At 40.8% G+C, this 24,063-nt stretch overlaps 2 protein-coding genes across 4 annotated transcripts in view; one reads left to right on the top strand and one right to left on the bottom strand.

Annotated features, from left to right (window-relative positions):
• Positions 1–7,836: 7,836 nt before the first annotated feature.
• LOC102507937 (olfactory receptor 2H2) lies at positions 7,837–8,817 on the top strand (the record flags this gene model as incomplete). Its single annotated transcript, XM_032468804.1, has 1 exon — positions 7,837–8,817. A coding segment is annotated over one exon (981 nt), but the record flags the coding sequence as incomplete, so codon positions are not given.
• A 6,553-nt stretch (positions 8,818–15,370) lies between these two features.
• Positions 15,371–24,063, bottom strand: part of NLRP3 (NLR family pyrin domain containing 3) — a 36,161-nt gene continuing 27,468 nt past the window's right edge. For all 3 annotated transcript variants that reach the window (XM_032477250.1, XM_032477251.1, XM_006177988.3), the window contains 3 exons: positions 19,767–19,937; positions 19,109–19,279; positions 15,371–16,125 (listed from right to left, as the gene is read on the bottom strand). In XM_032477250.1, coding sequence (XP_032333141.1) covers positions 16,026–16,125; positions 19,109–19,279; positions 19,767–19,937 — 442 coding nt within the window. In that variant the 3' untranslated portion in view covers positions 15,371–16,025. The remainder of the gene's footprint in view (positions 16,126–19,108; positions 19,280–19,766; positions 19,938–24,063) is intronic.

Genomic DNA, 24,063 nt, shown 5'->3' with positions numbered 1-24,063 from the left:
TATGCATGAGGAAGAAATCACTACATTCTGAATCCAAACACATGACCAGAGGAAAGCATGAGAATGGGAGCCAGACTGAGGAGAAGTCGCCAAAGACCGATAGGGTTTATTGATTCTTAAATTTGTTGAATTGGTTTATGAACGGAAAAGTCTAATTTAAGATGGGATGGAAGACAGAAGGGAAGTCCCTCATGGTTGATACTATCCCGTCTCTAATAGCACAGAGCAGACATGGTTAGGTCCCAAGGGGATGGAGAACTCACCACAGGAGACATTCAGACCCAAGGCTGATTTTCATCTGGGAAGGGGTCCCAGTGGCCTATCAGTCTCAGCAAGCTGAGGCTTCCTGAAATAGGCAGGAAATTTCCAGAGCACCACTGTCATCTCTTCATGGTTCTGTGCCCCAGGATGCTAATAAAAACAGGTCTCTGATTCCAGTCCCTCTTCAGTGACCATGGTGTCCTGGAGGTAAGTTGTTTGTACACTTGCTCAGGCTGTGACCAAACCTGAGCTAAAATAGTATAAAATGTACCTGAGAAGGAAACAGGAACCTGGATATCTTTGGCAATGGCTATGATTGGGTAAGTTGAGGGGGAAAGTAGCCATATTCCAGGCACAGAGGACAATAGACCAAAACTACACTGCTTAATAATAGTAATAATAGTAATAATAATAATAATAGTAATAATCAGAAGTGTTTTATGCAGTTTGAGGACATGAGGATCAAACATGATAGAATATTATTGAGCCATGAGGAAGAAGAAAATCCTGCCATTTGCAACAACACAGGTGGAATTTGAAAGCATTATGTTAAAGGAAATATCAAAATAGAGAAAGGCAATACACGATCTTGTGGCAGCTCATGGTGAAAAAGAATGCAACAATGAATATATGTATGTTCATGTATGACTAAAAAAATTGTGCTCTACACTGGTAATTGACAACACTAAACTGACTATAACTCAATAAAATAAAATTCAAAAAAAAGAAAGGCAAATACTGGATGACGTCACAAATAGTGTATAGTGATGGACAAAATTAACTGTTCATGGAGACATTAAGTGGTACCTGAGTACCTCCTTAGAAGCCAACGTAGGACCACCAGTCAAATCTCATGGCATCTACCATTACAGGCTGCTCCTGTCAGAAGTGCAGAGCACTTATCAATATCATGTTCGGTGGAAACTCAGAAACCGGTAGCCACGTGGGAACACAGATCATTTAGACCAAATCAAATACTGCTAAGGAGTCAAGGAATATGGAAAAGGGAGGGAGGAGCTCACCAGAAAGAAATTTAACCCCTCCTGGAGCATGGCCCAGAAACCACCTCTTCCCTCCTTGCATTTCCATGGTTCCATGTTGTGCTAGCCCTTTCCAGATTCATCTTGTAGCTCCAAGTAGGGGACTCCTGCCAGAATTGTTCACAGACTGAAGGGTGATAAGAAAATGATTAACACAGGAATTTCTCCTCGAAGGATAATAAGATCAATACAGAGATGCATCATAAGGATTGTTTTGGGGATCAATGATAATCAGCTGGAAAGCAAATTGATGCAGTCCCAAATGTTGAGCAATAACTTATATTGGCATTATTACGAGAAGTATGAGAAACAGGTGGTGCTTTGAGACCTGCTTTGCAGAGAGGAAACCGGTGGTTCAGAAACGGCGCTGGTCTGACTGAAGCTGGAAATCAGTGAATATATAGTGAGTACTTTACCCTGCAAGTCGCTTTACAGGAAGCTGAAATGAATCAAGTGTCTCACCTGTCTTCCGAGGAATTAGAAATCTCATGTTCATGTATCAGAACTTTCTTATTCAGAGGGATAGAGATCATTGTGTGTGTTTCCCCTAGTGAAAGTTTCTCTGCAGTTTTAGGGGCAATGTTTATTTTATCAGTGTGGTTTTGGTTTACTTAGAGATATTAGTGTCTGCAGTTAATGAGCAGAGCAAGCTGGTATTTACTTGGAGTTTCCAATGTGAGGGATTTTTCAGGGTGTCAACATTTAGGATAGCCATTTGTAAGAGACTAATATAGAAAATCAACTCATAAGAATGAAAATGAGATCATGTATAAAATTAGATGAATAAAAGTATAAAAAGATAGGATGCATTCATTTTTAAGTTATTGAATATTAATAACAGAACAAGAATAGGAATGCTTGGATGATTCAAACTGAAAATTGTTGGCAATCCAAGTATTTGAGCTGTAGACAGGGGAAAGAAATGTAATAAATATATTAAATTGTTAGGTACCAACTGAGATAACATTTTTCTAAATTCCAAGTAACTGATGTAAAACTAATTTCTGTACAGCCTCAGAGGTGGCAGACACCATGATGACGTTATCATCAGAGTGGCCAAAGGGCATTGGAAGAAGTGGGTGCCTTTGCACACGGACAGGTTCAGAGTGATGTCAGCGAACTGCGTGGCCGGGGGCAGATAGCAGAAGTTGGCGAGTGACCAGGGATTACTGGACAGGGTGAAGTAGGGGCCCTAGTTATGGTTGCTCAACTAATTATTTAAATTTACATTATGGGGAGAGAATCTATAAAAGCAGATCCTGAGCCAGGAGGAGGATGATAGAAGAGATGTTCCCTATAGGAACGTGTGTGAACCGCAGGGCTTTCTGCAGAACCCCAGCATGAAGGAATCTGGTCCGGCAAGATCAGTCGTAAGCAACAGAGAGCAAAAAACCAGAGAGCACTGCCAGTAACACAGGGGAAACTCTGAGCATGTATTTAGCACGTGTGTTTAGCAGGGAATGGAGAGGAGGGTGTTCTCAGCTTCATTATCTCCCTTATGCCATGCCTCATATCATTAAGTCCAGAATATCCAACACAGAAACACTTCTTGATTCCCCAGCATATGCACAAAGTCTAGGTGAGACCTTGCCCTTCTGTCCGTGAACACCCCTTAATGTTGTACCTCTTCTCTTGTTCCCCTGTGCCTGGATTGAACAAGAATACAACTGGACCCTCGAGTCTCCTCCACCACCTATAAGTATGACTCCCTTTGAGCTCTAAATGGGGTTTTCCATGAATTATCAAGACTGGACAAATACAAAGACAGGGAAGGAAAGGCAAGTGTAGGGACCGACTTCTTGCGGAGGAAGCCAGCACCTCAGAGTTTTGGCAGAGTTTAGGTCCAGAATGCAGCCCAGTGCTGGTTACAGAGGAAGAACTTGGCAATGAACAGAGTAGGGTCCTCAGCTTTTTTCTAACCCAGCTCCCACTAACAGGGCCATCAGTAGAACAATTTTACAGTAGTAATAATGCCTCATGATATTCTATCATGTTTAATTCTCATGTCTCAAACTGCATGAAACACTTATGATGATGATGATGATGATGATGATGATGATGATGATGATGATGATGATGATTATTAACCAGTATGATTTTGGTCTGTTGTCCTCGGTGCCTGGAATATGGTTACCTGCAGACATTCTCACACAGGGTCATTGGACATCAAAGGAAGCACCAAAGTCAGCAGGGTCACACAGGCAGTTTGGAAATGTCCCTGTGGCAATTTTTGTATTCATCGCATAAAAAGCATTGAGCCTCATAGACCCGTGTTATTAGGAAAACCACAGCCAACTCCATGGACCAGAGGGCAAAATGGGACAAGCATATCTAGTACATTAAAATGTTCTGGAAGGAAGATCCATTGGCTGAGGCTTTTCCAGATGTGGGAAGAAAGCCGCTAAGTGGCTGCTAGTGGCCAGCCTCTGTCACAACATGAAATAGATGAGCACTGAGCGTGCACTGACGTAAACTACACCATCAGTTCACAAAGCCATGATGGCTTCATTGCTGCTTGATGGAAGTGGCACTCAGCGGCACAACGTTAGATGTCATATTCTGCTCAGTAGAAAAGAGGTTGACATGCTTCAGGATGAGTACAGAAATGGACTGGTCTTTTTGATTTTTGTTTTGGAAGAAAGGGTTCCTATTAGAACACACAAATTTTATTTTTTTTTAAATTTAATTAACATATAGTGAATATACAATGTTGTTTTAGTTTCTGGTGTACAGCATAGCAATTTATTGATACATATATATATTCCTTCTCATATTCTCTTCCATTATAGACCATTACAAAGTTATTGAATATAGTTCCCTGTGTTATACAGTAGGACCTTATTGTTTATCTATTTTATATATAGTGGTGTGTATCTGCAAGTCCCAAACTCCCAATTTATCCCTGCCCACCTCCTCTCCCCTCTGGTAACTGTAAGTTTGTTCTCTATGTCTGTGAGTCTGTCTATGTTTCATAAAGAAGTTCATTTGTGTCATGTTTTTTAGATTCCACGTATAAGTGATATCATATGCTATTTTTCTTTCTCTGTCTGAATTACTTCACTTAGTATGATAAACTCTAGATCCATCCATGTTGCTGCAAATAGCATTATTTCATTCTTTTTTATGGCTGAGTAGTATTCCATTTTATATATGTACCACATCTTCTTTATCCATTCACCTGCTGTAGACATTTAGGTTGTTTCCATGTCTTGGCTATTGTAAATAGTGCTGCTATGAATGTGTATTGGGGTCCTTTTGAATTAGAGTTCCCTCTGCAAATATACCCAGGAGTGGGATTGCTGGATCATATGGTAAATCTGTGTTTAGTTTTTTAAGGAACCTCCATACTGTCCTCCATAGTGGCTGCACTCCCATCAACAGTGTAGGAGGGTTCTCTTTTCTCCACAACCTCACCAACATTTGTCTTTTTTGTGATGGCCATTCTAACATACATGAGGAGATATTGTAGTTTTGATTTGCATTTCCCTAATAATTAGTGACTTTGAACATCCTTTCATGTACCTGTTGTCCTTTCATATATCTTCTTTGAAAATGTTCAGATTATTTGCCCTTTTTGATTGGATTATTTGAAGTTTTTTTGCTTGGTTGTTTGGGTTTTATTTTTTGGCTATTGAGTTGTATGGGTTCTTTATAGACTTTGGGTATTAATTTTTATCAGATACAGGATTTGCAAATATTTTCTCCCATTCCGTGGACTGCCCTTTCATTTTGTCAATCATTTCTTTTGCTATGCAGAAGTTTTTTGGTTTTATGTGGTCCCACTTGTTTATTTTTTATTTTGTTGTTTATGCTTTGGGGGTCATATTCAGAAAATCACTGACAAGACCTATGCCAAAGATTTTTTCCCCTATGTTTTCTTCTAGAGGTTTTATGGTTTCAGGTCTTACACTTAAGTCTTTAATCCATTTTGAGTTAACTTTTGTGAGTTGTGTAAGGAAGGGGCCTGGTGTCATTCTTTTACATGTGAGTATTGAGTTTTCCCAGCACCATTGATTGAGAGACTGCCTTTTCTCCATTGAGTATTCTTGGCTCTCCTGTCAAATATTAGTGGAACGTATATACTAGGTTTATTTCTGAGCTCTCCGTTCTGTTCCATTGATCCATTTGTCTGGTTAGATGCCAGTGCCACACTGTTTGACACATCTAGGTTTATAGTATAGTTTGAAATGGGAGTGTGATGCCTCTGACTTTGTCTTTCTCAGAGTGGCTTTGGCTATTTGGGAATCATTTGTGTCTCCATATAAATGCTTTTTCTACTTCTATAAAAATGCCATTGAACTATTAATAGGAATTGCATCGAATCTATAGATGGCTTCTGGTAGTATTGACATTTTAACAATATTAATTTTTAAAATCCGTTAACACCAAATACCCATTTATTTGTGTAGTCTATGATTTCTTTCATCAAAGTCTTATAGTTTTTAGAGTAGAAATCTTTCACTTCTTGGTTAAGTTTATTCCTAAGTATTTTATTGCTTCGAATGCTATTGTAAATGGTATCCTTTTCTTTATTACTCTTCCAGATAATTCAATCTAATTTCATCTAATAGTTTTATGGTGGAGTTTTTAGGATTTTCTAGACATAAAATTATGTCATCTGCAAATAAAGATAATTTTACTTCTTCCTTTCCAATTCTGATGCCTTTTACATATTTTTCTTGTCTGATTTCTCTGGCTATGACTTTCAGTATTATGAGTAGTAGGAGTGCACCCTTGTCATATGCCTGATCTTACAGGAAAAGCTATCAACCTTTCACCATTGAGTATGATGTTAGCTGTGGGCTTGTCATATATGGCCATCATTATGTTGAGGTACTTCCTTCTATACCTAATTTGTTAAGATTTTTTGGTCATGAATGATGTTGAATTTTGCCAAATGCTTTTCTGTGTCTATTGAGATGGTCATATGATTTTTATTATATCATTTTATTAATGTGATACATCACATCGATTGATTTGCACATGTGGGGCTACCACCCCAGGGATAAATTCCACTTGTTCATGGTGCATGGTCCTTTTAATGTGCTGGGGAATTTGTTTTACTAGCGTTTTATTGAGAATTTTTACACCTATGTATATCAAGAATATCGATCTGCAGCTTTCATTTCTGGAAGTGACCTTATCTGGCTTTGGTATCAGGATATCACTAGCCTCATAAAATTAGTATGAGAGTGTTCCTTCTTTTTAGATTTTTTGGAAGAGTTTGAGAAGGTTTGGCATTATTTCTTACTTAAATGTTTGGTAAAATTCACCAGTGAAGCCATCTGGTCCTGGGCTTCTCTTCACTGGCAGATTTAATTACTGATTCAATATCCTTACCAGTAATTGGTCTATTTTGGTTTTCTGTTTCTTCCTGATTCAGTCTCGATAGCTTGTATATTTCTAAGAATATTTTAATTTCTTATAGGTTGTCCAGCTTGTAGCATGTAGTTGATTATAGTGGCAAGGGCTAGTTTTAAGCATTCACTTTCTATATTCTTGCCTTCTAAGAGTTTACTAGAATTATCCAAGTCTGAAGAAATTAAGATGAAAATGTCCAAAAAGGGATGAGATTAAAGAAAGGCCAGTAAAATGTTAGAAAAATTATTAATACAGGATAAGATAAGCAGTTTTCTAAAATCAAAAATGACTTTTCATGTTAAGAAAAGGAAACTGTCCTACACTGTTGATGGGAATGTAAATTGGTGCAGCCACTATGGAGAACAGTGTGGAGGTTCCTTAAAAAACTAAAATTAGGCTTACCCTGTGATCCAGCAATCCCACTCATGAGCATATATCTGGAAAAAATAAAAATCCTAATTTGAAAAGATACATGCATCCCAATATTCATAGCAGCATTATTTATAATAGCCATGACATGGAAGCAACCTAAAAGCCCATTGACGGATGACTGGATAAAGAAGTGGTGGTATATTCATATAATGGAATACTACTCAGCCGTAAAAAAAAAGGAATGAAGTATTGCCATTTGCAGCAATATGGATGGACCTAGAGATTATCAGTACTAAATGAAGTAAGTCAGACAAAGATAAATATCATATGTATCACTTACATGTGGAATCTAAAAAATGATACAAATAAACTCCTTTACAAAACAGAAATGGACTCAGGCATAGAAAACAAGCTTATGGTTACCAAAGGGAAAGGAGGGGGAGGGATAAATTAGGAATTTGGAATTAGCACATATACACTACTATATATAAAATAAACAGCAAGGACCTATTATATAACACAAGGAACTATATTCAATATCTTGTAATAAGCTATAATGGAAAAGAATCTGAAAAAGAATATCTATATTCTATTTTATATATAAAATATGTGTATTTTATATATAAATATATATAAGTTTTTCAGTTATCTATGTATAATTGAATCACTCTGCTGTGTACCTGAAACTAACGCAACACTGTAAATCAACTATAGTTCAAAAAAAATTTTTTAATAAATTAAAATTAAAATTTTTTTAAAATCACTTTTCTCTGCCTCCTCTAGGTGACATTCTTTTTGATGTGTTGCTCCTTGCATTTCCAGGTGGGTGCTGGATGGACATGACAATGACACTATCCCAGATGGCTTCATTCTTTTGGGCTTTTCAGACAACCCCAGGCTGGAAATGGTCCTTTTTGTGGTTGTGTCTGTCTTTTACATGGTCACCCTAGTGGGCAATACCACCATCATACTCCTGTTCCACCTAGACCCCCACCTCCACACCCCCATGTACTTCTTCCTCACCAACCTCTCCATCTTGGACCTCTGCTTCACCACCAGCAGCATCCCCCAGATGCTGGTCAACCTCTGGGGCCCAGACAAGACCATCAGCTACCTGGGATGTGCGGTCCAGCTCTACATCTTCCTGGGACTGGCTGCTGCTGAGTGCGTGCTGCTCCTGGTCATGGCCTTCGACCGGTATGTGGCGGTGTGCCAACCCCTACACTATGCAGCCATCATGCACCCACACCTGTGTCACAAACTAGCATTCCTGGTCTGGGCAACTGGCATTTTTGGAACCTTGGTGCAGTCACCCACCACCATGAAGCTACCCTTCTGCCATCATCACCAGGTGGATGGCTTTGTCTGTGAGGTCCCTGCACTGATCCGCCTGGCCTGTGGGGACACGCACGTCAATGAGCTCCAGATCTCAGTGATTGGTGCTGTCTTCCTAATGGGGCCAATCCTGCTCATCCTCATCTCCTATGGCCACATTGCCAAGGCAGTGCTGGCCATCCAGTCCCGCGAGGGGAGGAGCAAGGCGTTCCGGACTTGTTCTTCCCACCTGGCCGTCGTCTTCCTCTACTACTGCAGTGCCACTGCTGTCTACATCCAGCCCCGAAGCCATTTTTCCCAGAAGCGAGGGAAGTTTCTGACTCTTTTCTACACTGTGGTGACCCCCACTCTCAATCCCCTCATCTACACCTTGAGGAACAAGGACATGAAGGAGGCTCTCCAGAAGCTATTTGGGAGAGACAGAAACAGAACATCCAGTGTGGAGTAACGGAATCAGCTCAGACTCAAGGAGAGGTCAGGCTTTTGCCCAGTTCAGTTGCTCGCCGCATTAAAAATGTGATATTTCATGCATGGGGAGCTCTCAATTATCAACATTAATGCTAAAGGCCAGTAGCCTGGTTTGCCCAGACAGTACGTAGAGCAATCAAAAGTAAAACTGGATGCACCTTGTGGTGTTATTCTTAAATTTAAATGTAAGCGCAACATTGCTCTCATCAGGTTACCGGCAGGAAACAGACACCATTCCAGTTATTTTCGAAGAAAGGATTTATTACAAAGAATTATTAACTAGCTGTTGAAGGAGAGGAAAGCAAAAGGAAGTAACTGCAACCCCTAGCACAGAGGGAACAGAAGCAAAGGACTGGAATTGTTAAAACTGATGGACTGGAATTGTTTAAACCGATATTCAAAGAAACAGCCCCAAGAGCACAAACTCTTAAACCTCCTACTTCGGAGATGGGGCATTGCTGGACGTGCTGATGTCATCACGGAGACACGGGTTCTGCTCGCTGCCTGTTGCAGAATCTTGATTCAGTTTGCTTCAGCTGCTGCTCACCTAATCAGCTGACCCTGGCAGTGTGCAAAACAAAACAAAACAAAACAAAACAAAACAAAAAACAAAAAACACTGATAGGGTCAAATGAACAAGAACAGAAAACAAACAGGAAGAGCAAAGATTTCCTCTCCCAGCCCTAGCCTGCAGCCTATCTGCCCGTCTCACCCAATATGACTGGAGCCTAATAAGGAACCAGCAAGCAAAGCAGAAATACGGCATGCACGCTCCCAGGCCCAGCCTCACAGCAGAGCTGACTGATACAGCTGTGAGTTTGGAGCTGGAAGACACTGGCCTCATGACTGGCACATCTAACTCTTGACGCTACAAAAGGAATCCAAACTACAAAGCGCTAATTAAGAGAGAGGCACAACAGTGATCAGCTTATGGATTCTGATCAGTATAATCCCCTCATGTCATTTTCTGTTGCGAATGAACTCTGTGTCTGATCAGGACAATGACGAGCAGCAGATACATGAGTTCTGTACATGAAATACCCCCAAAGAAAACAATAATCTCGGACGGTTACAACCTGGTGACCAAAGGCATTATGTGTCTGCTCTACCAGATTTATTTCAGATTAAACATTGTATGTTGAAATAAGTGTAGATACATACGAAACTATAAGAATAAAAAGCTCCATGAGTGCCTGCCCAGTGCCTGCCTTGGACTCCAGCTCAGTGTTCCACTGTTTGCAAAGCCTGAACTGCCCATTCAGGAATTAGGAAGGAGAATTTGAACCAAGGCTGGCCCTGTGGCCACAGCATCCCTGAGTCCGGCAGCCTGGTTTTCCTTGGCCATCTCCTGGGACCACTGTGGGAATGAAGGATAAGCAACAAAACCTGGAGGCCAAAGGGCTTAGGGCCTGCTCTTCTGCAACCTCTAGGTCTTGGGGGTCCGGGGAGGGTGTAAGCTCACAGCCCCCTCACCCAACACATCTAAAAGACTCAGAGGTGCAGGACTGGCAGGAGCTCTCCCGTCTTCCCACAGCTCAGCAGGGCTCCCTCCTAACCCCATGCCTGGTGGAGAAGGAGCAAGACTGGCTTGGAGTGGAAATGCTCCTCACCAAAGCACCCTCCCTGGAGGGTCACTGGAGAGCCCCCTGGGGAGAGACTCTTGAACACATGCCCACCACCACCACCACCACCCAGGAATCTGGGACACAGCCTCGGCTTGCTGCGTAAGCCCATCTCTTTGACCATCATGGTCGGGTAGAGAGACCTTCAGAGTCCTGTGGACATGAGGATGCAGAGGGTGTGGCTGCTGCCTCCTGGGCTGAGCCCGCCTCACAGGCAAGACCCTGGGAAGCACTGTCCTTCCTTGGGTCATGTGTGGCCACAGACTGCCCAGCCCTGACCTGCCAGGGTGAGGGGGACATGCTTGTCTTGGGTGACTGAGGGTCACATGGCAGCAAGGACCTCGGCCCTTGGAGCCTTCAAGCCTGGGACGTCCTCAGCTTTGCCTCAGCCCCTCTGAGCCTCGGCTGAGGGTCCTGTTGCTGCTCTCGACCCGAGCGATTCTCCCCACCCCTCAGAGCACAGGGTGCCCTTGGCCTTGGCCCTGCACAGCTCCCAGACATCCTAGGCTCCTTGATTCCACATGTGCCCCAGAGATGGTCCAGTGACTTGGTGCTGGGCTGAGGGGCAACAGCTTGATAGGGGCACACAGAACGGGACTCCCACTCAGGCTTGGCCACCAAGGGAGTAATGAACTAGCCATGTCCTGATTCTGGACAAGGTCCAGTCCATGGTTGGTTCTACACACAGAGGCCCTGTGGCTGCCAGGAACAAACTGCATAGAGATTACACATATGGGTAGGGGTCTGGGAGCCGGGATGGCTGTCTGGGGCCTGAGCGTCCCAGGCAGGCAGGTGCCACCCTCCACGCCCGCCTGGCAGGGGTCTACCTCTAGTCTGTGCCTGTCCTCCCTGCCCCCCGCAGAAAAAAGAAAAAGATCCCATGAACCCATTACTCAGTGCCCCCAACAGTAACATCTTGCGAAACTGTAGTGTAATATCACAACCAGTGTATTGACATTGACACACACAAGAGTATTTCCATCCCGAAAAGGATCCTAGAGTCAGCCTTTTAAAGCCGCACCTTGTCCCCTCCCAGCACCATCACCCCTCTTAAATCCTGACATCAACCAATCTGTTGTGTTCCTGTAGTTTTATTAATTCAATAATTTTATACAAATGGAATTATATAGTAGATCACCTTTTGGGATTGGCTTTTTTCATTCAGTATAATTCTCTGACCAGTCATCTAGGATGTTGTATGTATCAATCTTTTATTCCTTTTTATTGCCAGTGCCCCGTGGTATTGATGTACCAGTTCATCTAGTTATTCACCCACTGAAGGACATCTAGGTTGTTTCCAGTGTGGGGTTATTGTGAAAAAAAAGCTGCTGTGAACATTCCTGAAAAAGCATCTGGGTGACTATTAGATTTGTGTTTCTCTGGGATAAATGCCCAAGGTGCAATTACTGAGTCCTATAGTAAACACACGTCTAATTTTGTAAGGAATTGCCGTATCCTCTCTAGAGTGGCTGTACCATTTATCATTCACACGAGCAACGGATGAGTGATCCAGTTTCTCTGCATCCTTGCAAACATTTGCTGTTGTTACCATTTTTGTTTTTAATATTACCCTTTCTGACAGATGTGCAATGATACCTCACTGATTTTTTTAATTGAAGTATAGTCAGTTTACAATGTTGTGTTAATTTCTGGTGTACAGCACAATGCTTCAGTCATACATGAATATACATATATTTGTTTTCATACTCTTTTTCACTGTAAGCTACTACATCCCTGTGCTATACAGTATAAACTTGTTTATCTATTTTATCTATACCAGTCAGTATCTGCAAATCTCGAACTCCCAGTTTATCCCTTCCCACCCCCCTCTCACTGTGATTTTAATTTGAATTTCCCTAATGGCTATTGATGATGACACATTTTCATCTTTCACCAGCGTATGTTCTTCAGTGTCGCTTGCCTTCTGCCTATTTTCTGATTGTTTTTGTTGTTGTTATTTTTGTTGCTGCTGTTGAGTTGGAGAATTCCTTATATGTTCTAGATAGAAGTCTTTTGTCAGACACGTGGTTTGGAAATATTTCCTCCCAGTCCGTAGCTTTTGTTTTGCCTCTTAATAGAGGTTTACACCCAGCAAACATTTAAAATTTTTACGAAGTGCAACTTACCACAGTTTTTCCTTTTATGGTTTATGAATTTGGTGTCGTATCTAAAATCTATACATCTAAAATCAAGCTGTAATCCAAGCTGTAGAAAACTTCTCCCATGTTGTTTTTCAAGTTTTATGGCTTTACATTTTAGATTAAAGTCTATGATCCATTTTGAGTTCGTTTTTACACAAAATGTAAGGTTAGGGCAAAGTAAATTTTTCATTTATTTATTTAGCTTATGGCTGTCCAATTGCTCCCACACCATTTGTGGAAAAGAGCTCCAGCTCTAAGAATGGGATTTAGGAGTCAAAACCAAAAACAAAACAAACAAGGAAGAAACCAAACGCCCTCACCACTGTGTTGTTCCTTGAGTCCTGAGGTCCCCCAGCTAATCTGTCTGCTTCTCTCTACTGTCAGAGTCTTCTTATTTTTTTTATATACAGTGTGCAAGGGTTTTCTTTGGAAAATTAGATCCATCCAGAGAGAGGTGGTGTTCCCCAGGAATTTTTTACAGTTATATTGATAAATAACTACTTTTCTCCCCTAAGTGCAAAGCTTACCTTATTTCATGAACAAATGCACGTCTCTCTGGACCATGAAGCTTTGCTGCTCAAGCGGGCGATAAACAGTGTCACTTTTATCTGGAGCATGTTAAAAAATGCAGAATCTCAGGTCCCACCCCAGACACACTGAACCTGAATTTTAAGCCAGATCCCAGGTGATATGTATTTGCGAAGCCGCTTAGTAAGCACTGCTCTACCACACAATAAAATCAGCCTGACAGTGACTACAACTTCATCTCACTGGAGCGTGTCCTTCTGCAAACTCACAGAATCACCTCGGGTCCAATGGAATCATTCTCTCCTTCCGGTCTCTATGACCAGCCTGCTCCAGTCCTATGATCTGTTTATTTTTCTCCAAAGCTTGAGGAGCTGCAAATCACTTTGCTAATATAATGCATAGTGTTGCCGATGACCGATGACCGACAACCATTCATAGGTAGAACTCTTTGGTGCCCTTCCTTTTGTATTCTTCATCTTACTTTTCCCTCAGTTCACGTTCTTTTCTTTTTCTTCTTACATAGCACATCAGTTTCTTTTATAATGTCCTTATTTCTGCTACTTATATTTTTATGTCTTGCTCCTGGAAAGGCAGTCTCTGGAATTCATACAGTGAAGTTGAAAACATACGACTTAGCAAAGATTCTTCCTATTTTTGTTTAGTAACTAACAACTTAGTGACGTCTTGGCATCTTTCAAATGTTAAATTGCAAGTGCTAATGAAGACTGTTAATTGTTTTGATTATTTAACTTTTTATTTGGAAATAATGTCATGTGTCCATAAAAGATGCAAGAATAAGAATAGTATATATAGAACAATTCCATAACTCCCCCACCTCAAGATTTACCCGTTGTCAACACTGACATTGACATTCTTGAAGAATACAGTCCCCTGCCCTTTTTAATACAACTTCCTCATTTGAAGTTTGTTTCCTGATGATTAAATTCCGGGTTCTCAACCAGAAATACTCAATGGTGATATTGGTTCCTTCTCAAGTCAGCTTACCTGAAAGCAGACATCCATTCTGCCCTCACTGATATTTTTCATTGGGGTTCTGTCCAATTTCTTCTCTTTATGTAGTTACTATTTTTCTTTTATAATTGATTAGCAAACTGTGAAGAGATCATTTCAGACTGCACAAGAATCTTGCTCATCATTTAAATTTCCTATTAGGTTTTAGCATCCATTACTGCTCTAAGCCTGACCCAATTTTTACTCTCTATACATAGTCTCAGATATAGTTGGCATTGGAAGGTTAGCCTTTATTTGAATGTGTACTGTAGATTTTTAACAAAACAAGTTCTATATTTACTATGTTTAGTATGATTTGAAATTCCCTCTTTCATGTGTATTTAATAAAGTGAAATTTATGTAAAAAAAAAGATTTCTTTCCAACTACTATGCTGATGTTGGTATATTGATTTTCTATCCAGCAACTTTACCTATTTTTTAGTTCTGCGAGTGTGGAAAACCTTATGGATTTTTTCAAAATTAACAGTTATATTGTGGGATCTTTATCTATTCAGATATTCCCCTTAGCCAGTGAGAAATAAACTCTTAATCCAATTTTAAGATCCTAGTGCCCAGAAGTTTTTCTTTCTGACTTTCTAGTTTAGCTGTGTGTTTTATATTAGTTTCTCCCTGCGTGTCAAGGCATTTGTAGCAGAGATGCAGTCTGCAATAGCTCAAATCACTAAGATGCAAAAGAACAAATAAAAAGTCAGCCTATCTAAAAAGCATGTTTAGTACTGTGACTGATTTGCATTTTTGCATAAACTCCTTATATCAACAGTCCACGGGCCACACTTTGACAAGCAGAGGTCTGGATGGCTCGTTTGACGAAGGAAGTAAATTTCCTTCCTGAACAATTTCAGGTGGTCCAAGAGTTGCTCCATGTGTAGAGAAGCAATTAATCCATATTTATGAATGAGTTAATGCTATGTGAAGTGTGGTAGATGAACCACTCCTGAAATGAGTTAAATCCAAGACAAGCTCTTATAACTGAAGGCAAAATGCATTTTCTACATAATATTTCTACTTATGAATGTAGGTTCCACCTACTCTAAAACTTTCCTTTGCATAATTTTCAACCTCCTGTCCTACCAGAGCAGAAATCTCAACCATCAGAGTTAGGCAGAGGCTTTTTTTTTTTCTTCTATTCATTGCAATTGAATCATTTGGCAAAGAGATTTTTTTTAATGCATAAACATAAAGCAATTTAATTTATCTTTAGTAGTTTAGATAAATAAGTAAAAATATTGCTCGGTACCTTTTTTTAATTAAGGAAAGGAAACAATTTAACTTAATAAATACAAAAAGGTTTTATATTTTGTGAATTTTCAATCAGCTATAATACAATAAACATGAATTAATTTATTAGAAAATACAACTGTTCAAAAATTAAAAATAAATAAGTTGGCTGCCACAAAATTGCAACATAATATACAGTTAACCCATTCTGTTATGGTCAGTTAAGAGAAAGATGGCAGAAGGGATGATATGGTTAAAAGTAAACAGAAAACAAAGAAGAGGTGGAAAGATACAAGGGAAAGGAGAGTTAGAGTAAAAGGAAAGAAAGAAAGAAAAGTGTTTTATTGAATGAGTGCGTTATATGAGGTCACCAGGAGGAACCCGTCCTCTGACTGACGCACTGTGATAAGAACTGTTATCATTTAGATGATTTTCTTCCCCTGGTGTCTTCAACCCAGAGGTACCTCGTGTTCTCTATACAAAGGCACCGTCAGCAAGCTTTCACTCTCCCACCCTGGAGCCAAAGAATTGCAGAGAGGTGGTCTTAACTCTGATAGAGGAGCACTGACTACCACCCGCTCATAGCTCGATGGCGGGGGGTGGGGGGGCGCAAAGAGCACTGGCATCTGGTATCCCTGCTTCCGCCACTACCGAGAAGGCTCAAAGACAATGGTCAACCCGGGCTTTTCTTCTCGAAGTGTTTCTAACGCACATTTTGTATCATAATTGAAATACATTTTACACAGCCTGTAAAAGCAAACAGAGAGCCTAGGGTTATACTCCTGAAATGAACACTCAAGAGTTTTGAGCTTTAAAAATCTTATCTCCTCCCTTCACTTAACATTCTAAGATTTCCAATGGTGCACTTCATGCCGAATGCGATTTCTGGTATATTTGTAAGCTTCAAGTTTGGAAATGTTTAAACATGTAACTGTAAAGAGAATAGTATAATGAATCTCCATATGCCCACTACCGGAGTTTGACAGTTAACAGCTCTTGGTTTCACCGATTGACTCCCTACTGCTTACATCAGTGGATTATCTTAAACACAGCATTTCATGCGTCTATAAATATTTCTAGCTGTGACACTAAATAAAGAAGACTTTTACAAAATAATCACAATGTCATTTTCATACCTTAAAAAGTTAATAGATTTTAGTATCAATATTTGCCTAATCAGTGTTTAAATCCTCAACTTCTGATAACATTTTTATATTTCATTCATTTCATCAGGAGCCATAGAAAGTCCACACAGTGTAATTGCTTGGGATGCCTCTCAAGTCTTCTTTGATATCAGTTCATCCTTTTTTTTTTTTAATTTCCCTCGCAACTGAACTAAGAAATCGTACCATTTATCTTGCATCATTTCTAGCAGTATTGATTTGGTTGTGTTATGGATTGTTTGTGTTCCTTCAAAATTCAAATGTTGAAGCCCTAACCCTCAATGTGAGGGCATTTGGAGATGGAGCCTTTGGGGTGTAATTAAGGTTAGACTAGATCATGGGGGTGGGTCCTCATGATGGGATTAATGTCCTTAAATGAAAAGATACTGGAGCATGCACTCTCTGTCTCTCTGTGCCACATAAGGACACAGCAAGCCCAGAAGAAAGCTCTCACCGGAAACCAAATTAGCCAGCACCATAATCTTGGATGTTCCATCACCAAGATCTGTGAGAAACTAATGTCTGTTGTTTGTTTAAGACACCTAGTCTGTGCTGTTTTGTTATGGCAGCCTGAGCTCACAAGACAGGTTGATTACAGCCATGGATTCCCCAGTCTGTTTTGAGTCTTTCCTTCATCTGCAAAGTGTCCATCAGGTCTGGGTCAATGAGCATACATTCAGCGATGTCCCCAGCTCATCTTGACCAATAATTCCCTTTGTTCCTTTATTTCTCTTAGTTCTGGGGATGGCTTTCCCTTGAACAAACATGCTCCACTATGTCCACACAAGGATACAATGCTGACCTGAACTTCTGTTTATATTAAAACCTGGTTCTTATTATTCTGACTGGTTCTCAGCCTTGAAGTCATGGACAAGGACAGAAATTTCTGGGCTAGTAGAGTTTATAATCTTGGGGTAAAATATAGATAATAAATTAACAGGAAAGTGACATGGCATGTATGATGGTGGTCAACACTACGGGGGGAAGTAAGCAGAGAAGAGGAAAGACATGCTGCTATTTTCAGTAGGATGGATGCAGTCAAACTCAAAAAGAAGGCCTCTAAGCAGAGAATTCAAGGATGCACAGGAGTAAGTCAGGGATACCAAAGGAAGAAAAGTTCCAGGCAGAGGGAACAGCAAGTATAAAGGCTCAGACTTGACAGTGTTTTTTTGAAACAGCAAGGAGACCAGTGTGGGTGAGCAGAAGGAACGCAGGTTAGAAGAATTTGCAGAAATAGCAGGGGCCAGATAATGTGGGGCTGTAGACACTGCCGTGAGTTTTTTGGCTTTTACTTCGAATGTGATAGGAGCATGTTGGTAAGAGTGGTATGATCTGACTCATATTTTAGCTGCGACCTCCATCTGCTATGGTAAGATGAATAGATGCAGAGTAGCCTGGCAGAATGCTGCCAGAACAGCCCAGACAAGAGGTGACAGTGGCTTGAAACCAGGGTGGGAGCCATGAAGCTGCCAAGAAGTAGTCAATGAGTAGGGATGCTGTGAAAGCAGACTTAACAGGACATGCCAGCGGGCTGGATATGTGCATAAGGAAAAAGAGGTGTCAGAGAGGACACCAGGATTCTTTTGACCTTGAACAGTTCAGATTGAGCTACCATTGACCGAGATGGGGAAGACGCAGGTTTCAGGCAGAGGGAAACAGCACAGGTTTGGATTTGGACATGTGAAGTTTGGGAGGCTTATTGGACATCCAAGTAGGAAAGTGAGGCAAACATTTGCACATGGAATCCATGACAATACGAACTGGCGGGGAGGGGCACAGCACATGTATGAGAAAGCCAGTGGACTAGATGATATGAACAAGGGAGAAAGCATGGAGAAGAAGAATTAACCCAGCGATTGAGTCCTGGGGATTCAGCATGTAAAGGTCAGAATGATGAAGAAAGGCCTGAGAAGACTGAGCAGAAGTAACTAATGGAGTAGGAACAAATCCAGAGGCGAGTGTGTTGTCCCTAAAGCCAAGTGAAGGAAATGTCTTCAGTGGAGAGTGTGATCATCAGAACTGACAAGAAGTTATGAAACTGACTCAGAAACTCTAACTAGAGAGGTAATGAATACCTCCGTGGTGTCACTGATGGTGGAAAGAAGCCAGTCATCCCAGCACACTGCAGATAGACCAAAGTTTATAAAATCTTGGTGTTTCTGGAGCACTTTACATTTAGAAATCCCCAGAAACCAGACTAACAACACCCCCGCTATGCAAGGATATTTACAACTACGATGACCCATAGACTGGTCTAGTTCTACAAAGTGCAACACCTTGCATAGAAATATAACTCTACTCGGCTACTTTCAATGCGACTTGTGTTTCTTTCTGGAATCTGGGATGGAAAATCTCTTCCCACCCAACTGAACCTTGGTTATTCTCAATGTCTGGATGAGGTCGAATATGTAGTTCATGACACATACCGTATATCCATATAAAATCTGCAACTGGCCCAGACCCAATCTCACCCGGAACACAAAATGGAGCCACACTGGAATTTGGAAATGGGCCACCTTTTCCTTAGAACTGTGAGCCCTGCCAGACAAATCGCAGGGCACACTTACTTCAGGTTTTTCAGGAGGCAGCCCTGCTGTTTCAGCACTTCACAGAGTAGCATCACCCCCAGGTCACCCAGGTCGTTGCTGCCTAGACTCAGCTCTCGCAGGCTCCGGTTAGAGGTCAGCAGTGTGGAAAGATCCCAGCAGCAGTGTGAGGTGAGGGTGCAGTTATCTAACCTGCAAGAAAGGAGGTGATTTGAAGAAAATATCCCCTTAATTATCTCGCCAGGTCTCCCAGATCTTAGCCTGGAATGTTTCAAATGCAAAAAAAAAAAAAAAAAAAAAAGGGTTATTCTTCCCTCCTTTTCAGATGAGAGTATTTTTTTTTTCCAGGCTACTGGGTTGTGCAGATTAAATTAGCAATAGCGGTTTATGAATTAATTTTTCCCAAACTCTGTGTCTCCCCCCAAGTTTTCCTAAAACACAAGCGCTATTCCCACTCTTTTGTGGGAGAGAGATTTATGGTGGAAGGAACTCCAGTATTTGCCTTTACACCATCTAAAAGTACAACTCCTCGCTGTCCCATGGTCCTGTAATAAGCCACACCCTAGAAGGACGCCATCACTCCTCAGATACAGGTTAGTTTGTCATCATTTCCCCCAAACTACCCCCTTCCCCTCAGCCACCATGCGTTGCCATCACCATAACAAGCTAGGATACTTACTGCAACATCTGAAGCTTGCAGTTGGGGTGCAGGAGTCCCTCACAGAGGAGCTTGACCCCCATGTCTCCAAGAGCGTTGCCCCGGAGGTAAAGGTGCGTGAAATTCTGGTTAGCGCTGAGCACTGAGGACAGAGCCTGACAGCAACCTGATGTGAGGCCAGAATTCACCAACCTGTAGAGTGAGCAGAGAGAAGAATCCTTAGGGTCCCAGCCTTCTTTGGACACTGCACAGCTGTCTCAGCACGGGAATTTCATCTTATCTGAATAGCTTTATCCTTCAACTTAAAGATCAGGAGCCAGCTTCTTGGATATAAGCATGACTCCCTATCTCTGGCCCCATACGAGAAGCCAAAGATGGTCTCAGAAGATGCTTTCCTGGGATCAGTAGACGAGACAGAGCAAAAGCATACTGATCCACATTCCCTCCACATTCCTCCTTCTTTTTATACATATTCCCTCTGGCCATGCATGTTCCTCACTCCCACTTCTTCCGGAAAGACACTCCAGATTGTCTTTGACTAATAATTCCCACAACATTGCAGAGGCTTTCCTTATTTGGTTGTTATCCCAACCAGGCAGGGTGGCAGCGCAGCTACGTAACTCTTACATATTTTTTTACAGACTGGAAATCTGAAGCTCATTAGATCATATGCTTCCCTTAAGGTCAAAGAGAAAGTATATGGTAGAGGGGGACCCAGACTTAAGCCTTCTAACGCCATCCCCCACTCTGTTGCCCCTTGTGTCCACTTCACGCCACCTTCTGCACTGTAAAGGGCCTCTCAGAGCATAAAGCCCTAGGTCTGCATTTTACTCAGTGGAATTAAGATTTTTGATGTCCTACTCTTGGGTCAAGTTGAACATATTCTGTTACCTAACAAGAGCATGAGGGCTCTGAAATAGACAGCTGTGTCATTGCTGCATAGACACTCAGAGGGTCGTATACAGTGTACAGAGAGTCACATATGCTAGGCTTTCAGCAAAGCCTTGATTTAAGAACATCTCAGGCAGTCACAGCCCTTTCTGCCAGGATCCTTAATAGTGACATGCTTTTAAATTCTAAGTGTCTTAGAATCAAGAAAAATAGAAAAACAAAAGGAGTCATTGAGATAAGTATAGCATTGACCAGATGACCAAAAGGAAACAGAAGTACTTGTTTATCTGCTGGTCTCCACCTTCCCAGTCAAGGACGAATCGCAGCAAAAAAGACTGAGCAAGCAAGACAGAGAGGGAAGTGAAGCCCAAGAGGAATGAGCAAAAACAACCGAGCGGTTTGCAGCGCTCTTACCTCCGGCTAAGAAGACTTTTATCAGAGGGTCTTTAGTGAGCCTCAGAAGGGATTTTCAGGATTCCTGGCTGTCACAGACTGAATGTAGCATCCCCCAAACTTCCTACGTTGAAATTTTAACTCCCAAGGCGATGGTATTAAAATGTGAGTATTTTGCAATGTGACTAGCTCTTGGGAGCAAAGTCCTCCCGATAGGATTAATGCCCTCATAGAAGAGTTCCCAGAGAGCTGTCTCCCCAACGTCACCATATGAAAACACAGCTAGGGCGGCTGTACACAAGCCAGGAAAAGAGTCCTCACCAGGAACCAGGTGCTCTACAGGCACCTTGATCTTGGATTTCCAGCCACCAGAACTGTGAGAAATAAATATTTGTTGTATGAGCCACCCAGTTTATGGCATTTTTATTATAGCAGTGTTTTTAAAAAATACAGATTAGTCTTTTCTTAATGTTATTTTATTTATTTGAGATTTGGGGGGGTAATTAGGTTTATTTATTTACTTGTTTTTAGAGGCAGTACTGGGGATCGAACCCAGGACCTCCTGCATGCTAAGCACATACTCTACCACTTGAGCTATACACTGCCCCCTGTTATAGCAGTCTTAATGGATAAAGACACTGGCAAAGACGAAGAACATTCCAGCAGACTAGAGATGGTCATCAAAAAGGAGAAGAAAGAATATTTTCAAAGTTACAGAATTGTAAGCTTTACCACTATTTCCAGAAAAGGGCCAGAAGTTATTATGCAACAGATGTTTGAGGAGAAGTACGCAGAGAAGCGTCAGCAATTACATGCCGATAAAGTCGTTTTCTCAAGAATAAGTCACAGTGGAATTATCAAAATGTTGGTAACCACTGAGACTGAGTGATGGATACACAGAGTGCGTAAAGAAATATTCAGAAAATCAAACCACCAACCAATCCACTAGATTAGAGGACTGTAACCGACATCACGTATCTTGGTTTCCACCAATCTATTCAACTCAGTTCTACATTTACTGAATACAGATATCTTGCCAGGTACTATATTAACTTAAATCATTGCTTTAAAAAAAATGCACTAATGATATGCCTTATGTTACAAATACGTCTCACAAAGAACATTGAGGAAGAAGATTTAACATTTATTGAGTAAGTGATGATGACTTTAAGATTATCTCATTGAGTTATTATGAAACCAAGATATAGGTGTTGTTGTTATCTCTGTTTTTAAATAGAAAAACTGAAGATCAAAGAAATTAATTGAAGAAACAGAAGGAGCTTTCTAGATGGACAGTGGGAGAGTAAGGGTGACCCTCCAGGCAGAAGGAAAGGGATATGCAAGGGTGAGGAGGGGTGAAAGAGTGGGCCTTTTTGAAACTAAGAAGCTAATTCAGCATGACTCAAAATGGATTAAAGGGTATGGTAGATGAGAAGGAAGAAGCAGTGATCTAGGGCTGGTCAGGGAGAGCCTTATGTGCCAAGCTAAGCTGTATCAAATTCACTCTGACTTCAAAAAAAGAACTTCTGAAAGTTTTTTGAACAAAGGCACAATATTATCACACTTGCATTTTAGAAAGTTCCCTCTGGTGTTATGTAGGGGGAAGAAGAAAGGTAAAGGGAATTGAAAGTAAAAAGAAAAAATTAGAATTACTCTTTGTTTACTTGTCACAGGAAAGTCCCAGGGAAGTCCCACTATTCCATGAGACGGAATGTAGAGGGCATTGATAAGTTACAAGGAAAAGGAAAATACATTACAAGAAATAAAGAATTTTGCAAATACTTAGCATGTAGTGTTTGTGTAATACTGTGGAGGGGGCAGAGGCAATATGCAGCCGGAAAGAAAGGCCTAAAGTTCGAGAAAAAGAAAATTCAGCCATACTTAACAAAACATAAAATGCCTAAAAGTTTTGCCTCCTTAATTCCACTTACTGGTATCAGTCTCAAAAGAAATATACATACACAAAGCTGCATGTATAAACATGCTTTTTTCAGAGTTGTTTGTAATAGTAAAAAAAGTAGAAACTCATCCAAAGGCTCATCACTCAATGAGTAGCTAAATAAATTACCATAATGCACAACATGGAGCATTATGCCCAAATCTGTAAATTTGTATATACCATCATGGCAATGTATCCACAATAAATGAAAGAAGCAAATCATAGAAGAGTATTTACACAATGATTCCAGTTTGGACAGAGTGTTATGGATGAATTGTATACCCCAAAATTTCATATGTTGAAGTCTTACCCCCAAGACTTCAGAATGTGGCCTTATTTAGAAACAGAGTCATTGAAATACATGCACATTCATGTATGACTGAACTATTGTGCTGTACACCAAAATTGACACAACATTGTAAACTGACTATAACTCAATTAAAAAAAAATAAATAGTCATTGATATGTAATTAGTTAAGATGAGGCCATTAAGATAAGCTCTAATCCAATAAGACTGATGTCCTTATAAAAAGGGGGAATTTAAGCACAAAGACAGACACACACCAACAAGATGAGAGCACCAGGTACAGATGAAGACTGAGATTGAGGTGACACACCTATAAGCCAAGGAATGTCAAAGATTGCCATCAAACCAACAGAAGCTAGAAGAGAAGTATAGAACACAGTCTTCCTCATAGCTGTCAGAAGGAACCAAACCTACACCTTAATCTTTTAGCCCCCACTGCTAAGACAGTAAATTTTGGTTGGAACATTGTAACAATAGCAGAATACACATTCTTCTCGAGTGCACACGAAGCATTTTCTAGGATAAATCATATGTTAGGCCACAAAACAAGTCTTGGAAAATTCAGAAAGATTGAAACCATGCCAAGTATTTTCTCTGACCACGATGGCATGAAACTAGAAATCATAACAGGAGGAAAACTGAAAAACTCAAGAACATGTGAAAATTAAACAGTGCTCTTCTGAACAACCAGTGGGTCAAAGAAATCATAGAGGAAATAAAAAAGTATCCTGAGTCAAACAAAAACACAAGACACCAGAACTTACAGGATGCAGCAACATCAGTTCTAA

Source organism: Camelus ferus, chromosome 3 (assembly GCF_009834535.1).
Source record: "Camelus ferus isolate YT-003-E chromosome 3, BCGSAC_Cfer_1.0, whole genome shotgun sequence".
Classification (NCBI taxonomy): Eukaryota; Metazoa; Chordata; class Mammalia; order Artiodactyla; family Camelidae; genus Camelus; species Camelus ferus.
This window is presented reverse-complemented; position numbering and strand designations above follow the sequence as displayed.